Raw genomic sequence first — 15,449 nt, forward strand, 5'->3', positions numbered from 1 at the left:
TTTTAAGATTTGACGGGGGCAAGTGGGAGGGTTTTGTCTCTTTAAAACAGGCTTCATACAGGAGGACTGGCTGGCAAGGGTCCATACTCTGAATGTGTGCTCGCCCGCTAGGAGCGTAAGGGAGGGAATCACTGCAGCACGATCCCTCTGATTTCCAGTTCCCTGATGTGCCCACTGAGCGGGTACAGGCTCCTTAATAGATGCACTTATTCAGATAACTGTCCCTGTTCACAAGCGCCAGGGCAAAGGTTGACTGAGAGCAAGTGAACGATTGTGAGAATGGCAGTGTGAGAGAGGTACTGGATCGCAATTTATAAACCTGATTTATTCTTCAATGAATAGAATTTTAATCTAAAATTCTCCCGATAAGCGTTTTTTTTTTAAATTCCCTGTACAAACTAACAAATAATTGCTGTTCTGTGCTTGTTCAAGATACAAAATATGTGTCGTTTTACAAGTTAGACGGATGACATTATATCAATTCTATTCACACCATTAGCGAAAATATTTACAGATTTGACATTTAGGAAAGGAGGCAGTGTGGAGAATCGCATCATGTCATTTGGTGTGGGGCCTCCAGCATCTCCATGAGGAAGGTGTCAATGGGGGTGTCACCAATCAGCTTGAAGAAGAACAGGTGCTCGAGACACTTGAGTCCGATCGATCGGAGGGCTGGGAGTCGCAGGAGCAGCTTTGCAAACCTGGAGAAGATGCAGGAAAGTTCCATTTCATTCAACCCCCTTAACAAAGAGTGACAACAACAAGTGTAATTCCTGAGTGAGCTGGTCAGTCTGTGAAACAGGCTCCTGAGAGACATGTCAAAGCAGTCGGTGTTGATTCGTTCAATTGCAAACCAGCCAGGCTTCTCTCAGGCTAGTTTCGGGGATACAGTGCATGGAAGACTTGGGACATGACATGTGGCCAGTGCTGCGGAGGAGCAAGTGCTTTTTATCCCATGGTTCCCAAAGTGCCCCATCCCTGACAGCTTTCCTCACCTCGGGTAAACTAATAGAGATCGGTCGCAACGATCAGTCAATAATTTCATTTCTCTTGTAACATAATGTGACAGGAATTTCAGACGAATGAGAGGGAATCTAATTGAAATATATAATGTTGAAGGGGCCTGACAGGGCAGATGCTGCGAGAATATTTCCACTGGTCGGGCAGTCTAGAACAAAGGGGCACAGTCTCAGATTAAGGGGTCGGCCGTTCAAAAGTTGGAACTGGAGGAGGCCATTCAGGACAGGGTCATGAACCTTTGGAATTCTTCACCCCAAAGAACGTGGATGCTCGGTCATTGAGAGTATTCAAGATAAGAGATCGATAGGTTTTTTGATGCTCAGGGATTTGAGGGAAACAGGGATAGTGAGGGAAGAGGGAATCAAGGTGGAAGATCAGCCATGATTATACTGAGTGGCGGAACAGGCTCGAAGGATTGTAAGGCCTACTCTTGCTCCTGCTCCTTATTTTCTTATGAATGTCAGGGTGGTCAAAGGAGCGAGACCTAGGTCCATTTGCCTAAGCCCATGTTAATCATTCTCTCCAAAGTGTATCACTTTATAGGGTCACAGAAAAGTGCAGTTGTTAGTAGCAGCCAGTGACTCTGACAGTCCACAGCCTTTACCCCTCACATTGTCAGCAGCATATCACTGGATTGACAACTTACGCGATGTCCCTCACTGGGGGCTCACACAGGCTGCCTGGAAGGTGGAAAAGGCCATCCCTGGGAATTTCCCTGGGAATTCCTCTGTAATTTCTGCAGAAATTTCATTGATCTGCTGAAGTTACAGTGGCCGACCAGAGGAACCTGCATCTCTTGCCACCAATCGCCAATCTCAAAAGAAAAGTCCACGGACCATGTTTTCAGGCCATAGCATTCAGGCTAAAACCACTAGCAAGGTGGGTACGTGGAGCCAAGATTCAGATCAGCCATGATCTAATTGTATGCGGGTTCAGGCTTTGATGGGCTGAATGGCCCCCTCCTGTTCCTTTGTAGAATGTTCTGCAACATAGAATGATGTTCTAGAACTTCTGGAATCAGTCACAGTTCTAGAAACGTAAACACTGGCTGCTCAGTGCTTTGCAACATAAGTTCATGCTCTGAAATATCTCAGTCACTTTAATCATATACCAGAGGAAATCGTTTCTCTCTCTATCCTATCAACTCCTTTAATTATCTTAAACATTTCAAGCACTTTATTCACGGGAATACAAGCCTAATCTATGCAAATTGCCCTTGCACTGTAACCCTGTGCAGTGGGTCTCATTGTCCTTCATTGCAGAATCCTATCAGAACAGCAACTGGGGAAGAGCTCAGGGTATTCTCTAGGTTTGGTGAGAGGGGACAGGATGTTAGTCCAGTGCTTTCTTTTCTCAAAATATAGGTAAACACCCCAAAATGCTTCAAGCAGTGGTTTCAGTCGCTCTGTCACATGAGCAGGGACATGTAATAAATTAAATTTAAACATCTTAGTTCAATTTTTAATTGCTCTTGAAACTTCATCCCGCCCGTGGATGTGGTTTCCTTGGCCCTTTAACCTGCCCACCAACTTTAAGGTTAGATGGGCATTGAAAAATTTCATTCAATTAGAACTTTAATGGCCTTAATAGACCTGTTAATTGTCGGATGGAGCACTGCCGACTCCTGCGTGCGCCCCTTGACTGAAATATCACACGACTGCGTGATGACATCAGGATGCTCGCCCTACATCATCGCACATCATTTTACACTTGAGCGAGTCAGGCACGCGCCCGGCTGCTCGGTGCAAATTTCTCCCCAAACAGTCTCTCTCTCACACACACACACGCAGGTACAGTCTCACTCTCACACACACACGCACACGCAGGCACAGTCTCTCTCACACACACGCACGCGCAGGTACAGTCTCTCTCACACACACGCACGCGCAGGTACAGTCTCTCTCACACACACGCACGCGCAGGTACAGTCTCTCTCTCACACACGCATGCACAGGCACAGTCTCTCTCACACACACGCACGCGCAGGTACAGTCTCTCACACACACACACACGCACGCGCAGGTACAGTCTCTCTCGTACACACACGCACGCGCAGGCACAGTCTCTCTCGTACACACACGCACGCGCAGGCACAGTCTCTCACACACACACGCACGCACAGGCACAGTCTCTCTCACGCACACGCAGGCACAGTCCCTCTCTCACACACACGCACGCGCAGGCACAGTCTCTCACACACACGCATGCACAGGTACAGTCTCTCACACACACACGCACGCGCAGGCACAGTCCCTCTCTCACACACATGCATGCACAGGCACAGTCTCTCACACACACACGCACGCGCAGGCACAGTCTCACACACACGCACGTGCAGGCACAGTCTCTCACACACACACGCACGTGCAGGCACAGTCACACACACACGCACGCGCAGGCACAGTCTCTCACACACACACGTACGCGCAGGCACAGTCTCTCTCACACACACGCACGTGCAGGCACAGTCTCTCTCACACACACGCACGCGCAGGCACAGTCTCTCACACACACACGCATGCACAGGCACAGTCTCTCACACACACATGCATGCACAGGCACAGTCTCTCACACACACACGCACGCGCAGGCACAGTCCCTCTCTCACACACACGCACGCGCAGGCACAGTCTCTCTCACACACACGCACGCGCAGGCACAGTCTCTCTCACACACACGCACGCGCAGGCACAGTCTCTCTCACACACACGCACGTGCAGGCACCGTCTCTCTCACACACACGCACAGGCACAGTCTCTCTCACACACGCACGCACGGGCACAGTCTCTCACACACACGGGCAGGAACAGTCTCTCACACACACACGCACGCGCAGGCACAGTCTCTCACACACACACGCACGCGCAGGAACAGTCTCTCTCACACACACGCACACACAGGCACAGTCTCTCACACACACACACGCGCAGGCACAGTCTCTCTCACACACACACACATGCGCAGGCACAGTCTCTCACACACGCACGTGCAGGCACAGTCTCTCTCTCACACACACGCACGCGCAGGCACAGTCTCTCACACACACGCACGCGCAGGCACAGTCTCTCTCACACACACACACACACAGGCACAGTCTCCCTCACACACACGCACGCACAGGCACAGTCTCACACACACGCACGCGCAGGCACAGTCTCTCACTCACACGCATGCGCAGGCAAAGTCTCACACACACAGGCGCGCAGGCACAGTCCCTCTCACACACAGGCACGCACAGGCACAGTCTCTATCACACACGCACACGGAGGCACCGTCTCTCTCACACACATGCATGCGCAGGCACAGTTTCCCTCACACACACGCGCGCAGGCAAAGTCTCTCACACACACGCATGCGCAGGCACAGTCTCTCTCACACACACGGACACACAGGCACAGTCTCCCTCACACACACGCACGCACAGGCACAGTCTCTCTCACACACACGCACGCGCAGGCACAGTCTTTCACTCACACGCATGCGCAGGCACAGTTTCTCTAACACACGCACGCGCAGGCACAGTCCCTTTCTCACACACGCATGCACAGGCACAGTCTCTCTCACACACACGCATGCACAGGCACAGTCTCTCACACACACACGCATGCACAGGCACAGTCTCTCACACACACACGCACGCGCAGGCACAGTCTCTCTCACACACACGCAAGCGCAGGCACAGTCTCTCACACACACACACGCGCAGGCACAGTCTCTATCTCACACACATGCACGTGCAGGCACAGTCCCACTCTCCCACACACGCACGCGCAGGCTCAGTCTCTCTCTCCCACACACGCACGCGCAGGCACAGTCTCTCTCACACACACACGCACGCGCAGGCACAGTCTCTCACACACACACGCACGCACAGGCACAGTCTCTCTCAAACACACATGCACGGGCAGGCACAGTCCCTCTATCACACACACGCACGCACAGGCAGTCTCTCTCTCACACGCACGCGCGAGCACAGTCTCTCTCACACACAGGCGCGCAGGCACAATCTCTCTCACACACATGCACGCGCAGGCACAGTCTCTCACACACACGCATGCGCAGGCACAGTCTCTCTCACACACACGCACGCGCAGGCACAGTCTCTCTCACACACACGCACGCACAGGCACAGTATCTCTCACACACACGCACGCGCAGGCACAGTCTCTCTCTCACACATGCACGCGTAGGCACAGTCTCTCTCACACACGCACGCGCAGGCACAGTCTCACACACACGCACGCGCAGGCACAGTCTCTCTCACACACGCACGCGCAGGCACAGTCTCTCTCACACATGCACGCACGGGCACAGTCTCTCACACGCACGCGCATGCGCAGGCACAGTCTCTCTCACACACGCACGCACGGGCACAGTCTCTCACACACACGCACGCGCAGGCACAGTCTCTCTCACACACACACACACACACAGGCACAGTCTCCCTCACACACACGCACGCGCAGGCACAGTCTCTCTCACACACACGCACGCGCAGGCACAGTCTCTCACTCACACGCATGCGCAGGCAAAGTCTCACACACACAGGCGCGCAGGCACAGTCCCTCTCACACACAGGCACGCACAGGCACAGTCTCTATCACACACGCACACGGAGGCACCGTCTCTCTCACACACACGCACGCACAGGCACAGTCTCTCTCTCACACACGCACGCGCAGGCACAGTCTCTCACTCACACGCATGCGCAGGCACAGTTTCTCTAACACACGCACGTGCAGGCACAGTCCCTTTCTCACACACGCATGCACAGGCACAGTCTCTCTCACACACACGCATGCACAGGCACAGTCTCTCACACACACACGCATGCACAGGCACAGTCTCTCACACACACACGCACGCGCAGGCACAGTCTCTCTCACACACACGCAAGCGCAGGCACAGTCTCTCACACACACACACACGCGCAGGCACAGTCTCTATCTCACACACATGCACGTGCAGGCACAGTCCCACTCTCCCACACACGCACGCGCAGGCTCAGTCTCTCTCTCCCACACGCGCACGCGCAGGCACAGTCTCTCTCACACACACACGCACGCGCAGGCACAGTCTCTCACACACACACGCACGCACAGGCACAGTCTCTCTCAAACACACATGCACGGGCAGGCACAGACCCTCTATCACACACACGCACGCACAGGCAGTCTCTCTCTCACACGCACGCGCAAGCACAGTCTCTCTCACACACAGGCGCGCAGGCACAGTCTCTCTCACACACATGCACGCGCAGGCACAGTCTCTCACACACATGCATGCGCAGGCACAGTCTCTCTCACACACACGCACGCGCAGGCACAGTCTCTCTCACACACACGCACGCACAGGCACAGTTTCTCTCACTCACACGCACGCGCAGGCACAGTCTCTCTCTCACACATGCACGAGTAGGCACAGTCTCTCTCACACACGCACGCGCAGGCACAGTCTCTCACACACACGCACAGGCACAGTCTCTCACACACACACGGGCACAGTCTCACACACACAGGCACGCGCAGGTACAGTCTCTCTCTCACACACGCACGCGCAGGCACAGTCTCTCTCTCACACACACGCACGCGCAGGCACAGTCTCTCTCACACACGCACGCGCAGGCACAGTCTCTCTCACACATGCACGCACGGGCACAGTCTCTCAGAAGCACGCGCACGCGCAGGCACAGTCTCTCTCACACACGCACGCACGGGCACAGTCTCTCACACACACACACGCGCAGGCACAGTCTCTCTCACACACACACACATGCGCAGGCACAGTCTCTCACACACACACGCGCAGGCACAGTCTCTCACACACACGCACGCGCAGGCACAGTCTCTCACACACACGCACGCGCAGGCACAGTCTCTCTCACACACGCACGCACGGGCACAGTCTCACACACACACGGGCACAGTCTCACACACACAGGCACGCGCAGGCACAGTCTCTCTCTCACACACGCACGCGCAGGCACAGTCTCTCACACACACGCACGCGCAGGCACAGTCTCACACACACATGCACGCGCAGGCACAGTCTCTCTCACACACACGCACGCGCAGGCACAGTCTCTCACACACACGCACGCGCAGGCACAGTCTCACACACACGCACGCGCAGGCACAGTCTCTCTCACACACACGCATGCGCAGGCACAGTCTCTCACACACGCACGCGCAGGCACAGTCTCTCTCACACACACACACACGCGCAGGCACAGTCTCTCACACACACGCACAGGCACAGTCTCTCTCACACACGCACGCACGGGCACAGTCTCTCAAACACACACAGGCACAGTCTCACACACACAGGCACGCGCAGGCACAGTCTCTCACTCACACGCATGCGCAGGCACAGTTTCTCTAACACACGCACGCGCAGGCACAGTCCCTTTCTCACACACGCATGCACAGGCACAGTCTCTCACAGACACACGCACGCGCAGGCACAGTACCTCTCTCACACACACGCATGCACAGGCACAGTCTCTCACACACACACGCATGCACAGGCACAGTCTCTCACACACACACGCACGCGCAGGCACAGTCTCTCTCACACACACGCAAGCGCAGGCACAGTCTCTCACACACACACACACGCGCAGGCACAGTCTCTATCTCACACACAGGCACGTGCAGGCACAGTCTCACTCTCCCACACACACACGCGCAGGCTCAGTCTCTCTCTCCCACACACGCACGCACAGGCACAGTCTCTCTCACACACACATGCACGGGCAGGCACAGTCCCTCTATCACACACACGCACGCACAGGCAGTCTCTCTCTCACACGCACGCGCAAGCACAGTCTCTCTCACACACATGCACGCGCAGGCACAGTCTCTCACACACACGCATGCGCAGGCACAGTCTCTCTCACACACACGCACGCGCAGGCACAGTCTCTCTCACACATACGCACGCGCAGGCACAGTCTCTCTCACACACACGCACGCGCAGGCACAGTCTCTCTCACACACATGCACGCGCAGGCACAGTCTCTCTCACACACGCACGCGCAGGCACAGTCTCTCTCACACACACGCACAGGCACAGTCTCTCACACACACACGGGCACAGTCTCACACACACAGGCACGCGCAGGCACAGTCTCTCTCTCACACACGCACGCGCAGGAACAGTCTCTCTCACACACACGCACAGGCACAGTCTCTCACACACACACGGGCACAGTCTCACACACACAGGCACGCGCAGGCACAGTCTCTCTCTGACACGCGCACGCGCAGGCACAGTCTCTCTCTCACACACGCACGCGCAGGCACAGTCTCTCTCACACACACGCACGCGCAGGCACAGTCTCTCTCACACACGCACGCGCAGGCACAGTCTCTCTCACACACACACACATGCGCAGGCACAGTCTCTCACACACACACGCGCAGGCACAGTCTCTCACACACACGCACGCGCAGGGACATTCTCTCTCACACACGCACGCACGGGCACAGTCTCTCACACACACACGGGCACAGTCTCACACACACAGGCACGCGCAGGCACAGTCTCTCTCTCACACACGCACGCGCAGGAACAGTCTCTCACACACACACGCATGCGCAGGCATAGTCACACACACACACGCACGCGCAGGCACAGTCTCTCTCACACACACGCAGGCACAGTCTCTCACACACACGCAAGCGCAGGCACAGTCTCTCTCACACACACGCACACACAGGCACAGTCTCTCTCACACACTCGCACACACAGGCACAGTCTCTCTCACACACACGCACGCACAGGCACAGTCTCTCTCACACACGCATGCGCAGGCACAGTCTCTCTCACACACACATGCACGGGCAGGCACAGTCCCTCTATCACACACACGCACGCACAGGCAGTCTCTCTCTCACACGCACGCGCAAGCACAGTCTCTCTCACACACAGGCGCGCAGGCACAGTCTCTCTCACACACATGCACGCGCAGGCACAGTCTCTCTCTCACACACGCACGCGCAGGCACAGTCTCTCTCTCACACACACGCACGCGCAGGCACAGTCTCTCTCACACACGCACACGCAGGCACAGTCTCTCTCACACACGCACACGCAGGCACAGTCTCTCTCACACACACGCACACACAGGCACAGTCTCTCTCACACACGCATGCGCAGGCACAGTCTCTCTCACACACACATGCACGGGCAGGCACAGTCCCTCTATCACACACACGCACGCACAGGCAGTCTCTCTCTCACACGCACGCGCAAGCACAGTCTCTCTCACACACAGGCGCGCAGGCACAGTCTCTCTCACACACATGCACGCGCAGGCACAGTCTCTCTCTCACACACGCACGCGCAGGCACAGTCTCTCTCTCACACACACGCACGCGCAGGCACAGTCTCTCTCACACACGCACACGCAGGCACAGTCTCTCTCACACACGCACGCGCAGGCACAGTCTCTCTCACACACGCACGCACGGGCACAGTCACACACACACACACGTGCAGGCACAGTCTCTCTTACACACACACACATGCGCAGGCACAGTCTCTCACACACACACGCGCAGGCACAGTCTCTCACACACACGCACGCGCAGGCACAGTCTCTCTCACACACGCACGCACGGGCACAGTCTCTCACACACACACGGGCACAGTCTCACACACACAGGCACGCGCAGGCACAGTCTCTCACACACGCACGCGCAGGAACAGTCTCTCACACACACACGCATGCGCAGGCACAGTCACACACACACACGCACGCGCAGGCACAGTCTCTCTCACACACACGCAGGCACAGTCTCTCACACACACGCAAGCGCAGGCACAGTCTCTCTCACACACACGCACACACAGGCACAGTCTCTCTCACACACTCGCACACACAGGCACAATCTCTCTCACACACACGCACGCACAGGCACAGTCTCTCTCACACACGCATGCGCAGGCACAGTCTCTCTCACACACGCACGCGCAGGCACAGTCTCTCTCACACACGCACGCGCAGGCACAGTCTCTCTCACACACGCACGTACGGGCACAGTCTCAAACACACACACACGTGCAGGCACAGTCTCTCTCACGCACACACACATGCGCTGGCACAGTCTCTCACACACACACGCGCAGGCACAGTCTCTCACACACACGCACGCGCAGGCACATTCTCTCTCACACACGCACGCACGGGCACAGTCTCTCACACACACACGGGCACAGTCTCACACACACAGGCACGCGCAGGCACAGTCTCTCTCTCACACACGCACGCGCAGGAACAGTCTCTCACACACACACGCATGCGCAGGCACAGTCACACACACACACGCACGCGCAGGCACAGTCTCTCTCACACACACGCAGGCACAGTCTCTCACACACACGCAAGCGCAGGCACAGTCTCTCTCACACACACGCACACACAGGCACAGTCTCTCTCACACACTCGCACACACAGGCACAGTCTCTCTCACACACACGCACGCACAGGCACAGTCTCTCTCACACACGCATGCGCAGGCACAGTCTCTCTCACACACACATGCACGGGCAGGCACAGTCCCTCTATCACACACACGCACGCACAGGCAGTCTCTCTCTCACACGCACGCGCAAGCACAGTCTCTCTCACACACAGGCGCGCAGGCACAGTCTCTCTCACACACATGCACGCGCAGGCACAGTCTCTCTCTCACACACGCACGCGCAGGCACAGTCTCTCTCTCACACACACGCACGCGCAGGCACAGTCTCTCTCACACGCGCACACGCAGGCACAGTCTCTCTCACACACGCACACGCAGGCACAGTCTCTCTCACACACACGCACACACAGGCACAGTCTCTCTCACACACTCGCACACACAGGCACAGTCTCTCTCACACACACGCACGCACAGGCACAGTCTCTCTCACACACGCATGCGCAGGCACAGTCTCTCTCACACACACATGCACGGGCAGGCACAGTCCCTCTATCACACACACGCACGCACAGGCAGTCTCTCTCTCACACGCACGCGCAAGCACAGTCTCTCTCACACACAGGCGCGCAGGCACAGTCTCTCTCACACACATGCACGCGCAGGCACAGTCTCTCTCTCACACACGCACGCGCAGGCACAGTCTCTCTCTCACACACACGCACGCGCAGGCACAGTCTCTCTCACACACGCACACGCAGGCACAGTCTCTCTCACACACGCACGCGCAGGCACAGTCTCTCTCACACACGCACGCACGGGCACAGTCTCACACACACACATACGTGCAGGCACAGTCTCTCTTACACACACACACATGCGCAGGCACAGTCTCTCACACACACACGCGCAGGCACAGTCTCTCACACACACGCACGCGCAGGCACAGTCTCTCTCACACACGCACGCACGGGCTCTCACACACACGGGCACAGTCTCACACACACAGGCACGCGCAGGCACAGTCTCTCACACACGCACGCGCAGGAACAGTCTCTCACACACACACGCATGCGCAGGCACAGTCACACACACACACGCACGCGCAGGCACAGTCTCTCTCACACACACGCAGGCACAGTCTCTCACACACACGCAAGCGCAGGCACAGTCTCTCTCACACACACGCACACACAGGCACAGTCTCTATCTCACACACATGCACGTGCAGGCACAGTCTCACTCTCCCACACACGCACGCGCAGGCTCAGTCTCTCCCACACACGCACGCGCAGGCACAGTCTCTCTCACACACGCACGCGCAGGCACAGTCTCTCTCACACACGCACGCGCAGGCACAGTCTCACACACACACACACGCGCAGGCACAGTCTCTCTCACACACACACACATGCGCAGGCACAGTCTCTCACACACACACGCGCAGGCACAGTCTCTCACACACACGCACGCGCAGGCACAGTCTCTCTCACACACGCACGCACGGGCACAGTCTCTCACACACACACGCACACACAGGCACAGTCTCTCTCACACACTCGCACACACAGGCAAAGTCTCTCTCACACACACGCACGCACAGGCACAGTCTCTCTCACACACGCATGAGCAGGCACAGTTTCTCTCACACAAACGCGCGCAGTCAAAGTCTCACACACACGCACGCGCAGGCACAGTCTCTCTCAGACACACAGGCACGCAGGCACAGTCTCTCTCACACACAGGCACGCACAGGCACAGTCTCTCTCACACACGCACACGCAAGCACAGTCTCTCTCACACACAGGCGCGCAGGCACAGTCTCTCTCACACACACGCACGCGCAGGCACAGTCTCTCTCACACACACGCACGCACAGGCACAGTCTCCCTCTCACACACAGGCGCGCATGCACAGTCTCTCTCACACACACGCACTCACAGGCACAGTCTCTCTCTCACACACAGGCGCGCAGGCACAGTCTCTCACACACAGGCGCGCAGGCACAGTCTCTCTCACACACACACGCACGCGCAGGCACAATCTCACACACACACATGCACGCGCAGGCACAGTCTCTCTCACACACACACGCACGCGCAGGCACAATCTCACACACACACATGCACGCGCAGGCACAGTCTCACACACACACACACAGGCGCGCAGGCACAGTCTCTCTCACACACACGCACGCGCAAGCACAGTCTCTCTCACACACAGGCGCGCAGGCACAGTCTCTCCCACACACACGCACGCGCAAGCACAGTCTCTCTCACACACAGGCGCACAGGCACAGTCTCTCTCACACACGCACGCACAGGCACAGTCTCTCTCACACACGCACGCGCAGGCACAGTCTCACACACACACACACGCACGCGCAGGCACAGTCTCTCCCACACACACGCACGCGCAAGCACAGTCTCTCTCACACACAGGCGAGCAGGCACAGTCTCACACACGCACGCACAGGCACAGTCTCTCTCACACATGCACGCGCAGGCACAGTCTCACACACACACACACGCACGCGCAGGAACAGTCTCTCTCTCACACACACGCAAGCGCAGGCACAGTCTCTCTCACACACACGCACACACAGGCACAGTCTCTCTCACACACACGCACACACAGGCACAGTCTCTCTCACACACACGCACGCACAGGCACAGTCTCTCACACACACGCATGCGCAGGCACAGTTTCTCTCACACACACGCGCGCAGGCAAAGTCTCACACACGCACGCGCAGGCACAGTCTCACACACACATGCACGCGCAGGCACAGTCTCTCTCACACACACGCACGCGCAGGCACAGTCTCTCACACACACGCACGCGCAGGCACAGTCTCTCTCACACACACGCATGCGCAGGCACAGTCTCTCACACACGCACGCGCAGGCACAGTCTCTCTCACACACACACGCACGCGCAGGCACAGTCTCTCACACACACGCACAGGCACAGTCTCTCTCACACACGCACGCACGGGCACAGTCTCTCAAACACACACAGGCACAGTCTCACACACACAGGCACGCGCAGGCACAGTCTCTCACTCACACGCATGCGCAGGCACAGTTTCTCTAACACACGCACGCGCAGGCACAGTCCCTTTCTCACACACGCATGCACAGGCACAGTCTCTCACAGACACACGCACGCGCAGGCACAGTACCTCTCTCACACACACGCATGCACAGGCACAGTCTCTCTCACACACACGCATGCACAGGCACAGTCTCTCACACACACACGCACGCGCAGGCACAGCCTCTCTCACACACACGCAAGCGCAGGCACAGTCTCTCACACACACACACACACGCAGGCACAGTCTCTATCTCACACACAGGCACGTGCAGGCACAGTCTCACTCTCCCACACACGCACGCGCAGGCTCAGTCTCTCTCTCCCACACACGCACGCACAGGCACAGTCTCTCTCACACACACATGCACGGGCAGGCACAGTCCCTCTATCACACACACGCACGCACAGGCAGTCTCTCTCTCACACGCACGCGCAAGCACAGTCTCTCTCACACACAGGCGCGCAGGCACAGTCTCTCTCACACACATGCACGCAGGCACAGTCTCTCTCACACACATGCACGCGCAGGCACAGTCTCTCACACACACGCATGCGCAGGCACAGTCTCTCTCACACACACGCACGCGCAGGCACAGTCTCTCTCACACACACGCACGCGCAGGCACAGTCTCTCTCACACACACGCACGCGCAGGCACAGTCTCTCTCACACACATGCACGCGCAGGCACAGTCTCTCTCACACACGCACGCGCAGGCACAGTCTCTCTCACACACACGCACAGGCACAGTCTCTCACACACACACGGGCACAGTCTCACACACACAGGCACGCGCAGGCACAGTCTCTCTCTCACACACGCACGCGCAGGAACAGTCTCTCTCACACACACGCACAGGCACAGTCTCTCACACACACACGGGCACAGTCTCACACACACAGGCACGCGCAGGCACAGTCTCTCTCTCACACACGCACGCGCAGGCACAGTCTCTCTCTCACACACACGCACGCGCAGGCACAGTCTCTCTCACACACGCACGCGCAGGCACAGTCTCTCTCACACACGCACGCGCAGGCACAGTCTCTCTCACACACATGCACGCGCAGGCACAGTCTCTCTCACACACGCACGCGCAGGCACAGTCTCTCTCACACACACGCACAGGCACAGTCTCTCACACACACACGGGCACAGTCTCACACACACAGGCACGCGCAGGCACAGTCTCTCTCTCACACACGCACGCGCAGGAACAGTCTCTCTCACACACACGCACAGGCACAGTCTCTCACACACACACGGGCACAGTCTCACACACACAGGCACGCGCAGGCACAGTCTCTCTCTCACACACGCACGCGCAGGCACAGTCTCTCTCTCACACACACGCACGCGCAGGCACAGTCTCTCTCACACACGCACGCGCAGGCACAGTCTCTCTCACACACGCACGCGCAGGCACAGTCTCTCTCACACACGCACGCACGGGCACAGTCTCAAACACACACACACGTGCAGGCACAGTCTCTCTCACACACACACACACATGCGCAGGCACAGACTCTCACACACACACGCGCAGGCACAGTCTCTCACACACACGCACGCGCAGGCACATTCTCTCTCACACACGCACGCACGGGCACAGTCTCTCACACACACACGGGCACAGTCTCACACACAGGCACGCGCAGGCACAGTCTCTCTCTCACACACGCACGCGCAGGAACAGTCTCTCACACACACACGCATGCGCAGGCACAGTCACACACACACACGCACGCGCAGGCACAGTCTCTCTCACACACACGCAGGCACAGTCTCTCACACACACGCAAGCGCAGGCACAGTCTCTCTCACACACACGCACACACAGGCACAGTCTCTCTCACACACTCGCACACACAGGCACAGTCTCTCTCACACACACGCACGCACAGG

At 57.5% G+C, this 15,449-nt stretch overlaps 1 protein-coding gene across 6 annotated transcripts in view; it reads right to left on the reverse strand.

Annotated features, from left to right (window-relative positions):
- Positions 1-310: 310 nt before the first annotated feature.
- LOC144692531 (retinoic acid receptor RXR-gamma-A-like) overlaps positions 311-15,449 on the reverse strand; it is a 258,889-nt gene continuing 243,750 nt past the window's right edge. For all 6 annotated transcript variants that reach the window (XM_078561502.1, XM_078561500.1, XM_078561501.1 and 3 more), the window contains exon 10: positions 311-701. In XM_078561502.1, the coding sequence (XP_078417628.1) occupies positions 554-701 (148 nt within the window). In that variant the 3' untranslated portion in view covers positions 311-553. The remainder of the gene's footprint in view (positions 702-15,449) is intronic.

The sequence above is a fragment of the Cetorhinus maximus genome, chromosome 17 (assembly GCF_964194155.1).
Source record: "Cetorhinus maximus chromosome 17, sCetMax3.hap1.1, whole genome shotgun sequence".
NCBI lineage: Eukaryota > Metazoa > Chordata > Chondrichthyes > Lamniformes > Cetorhinidae > Cetorhinus > Cetorhinus maximus.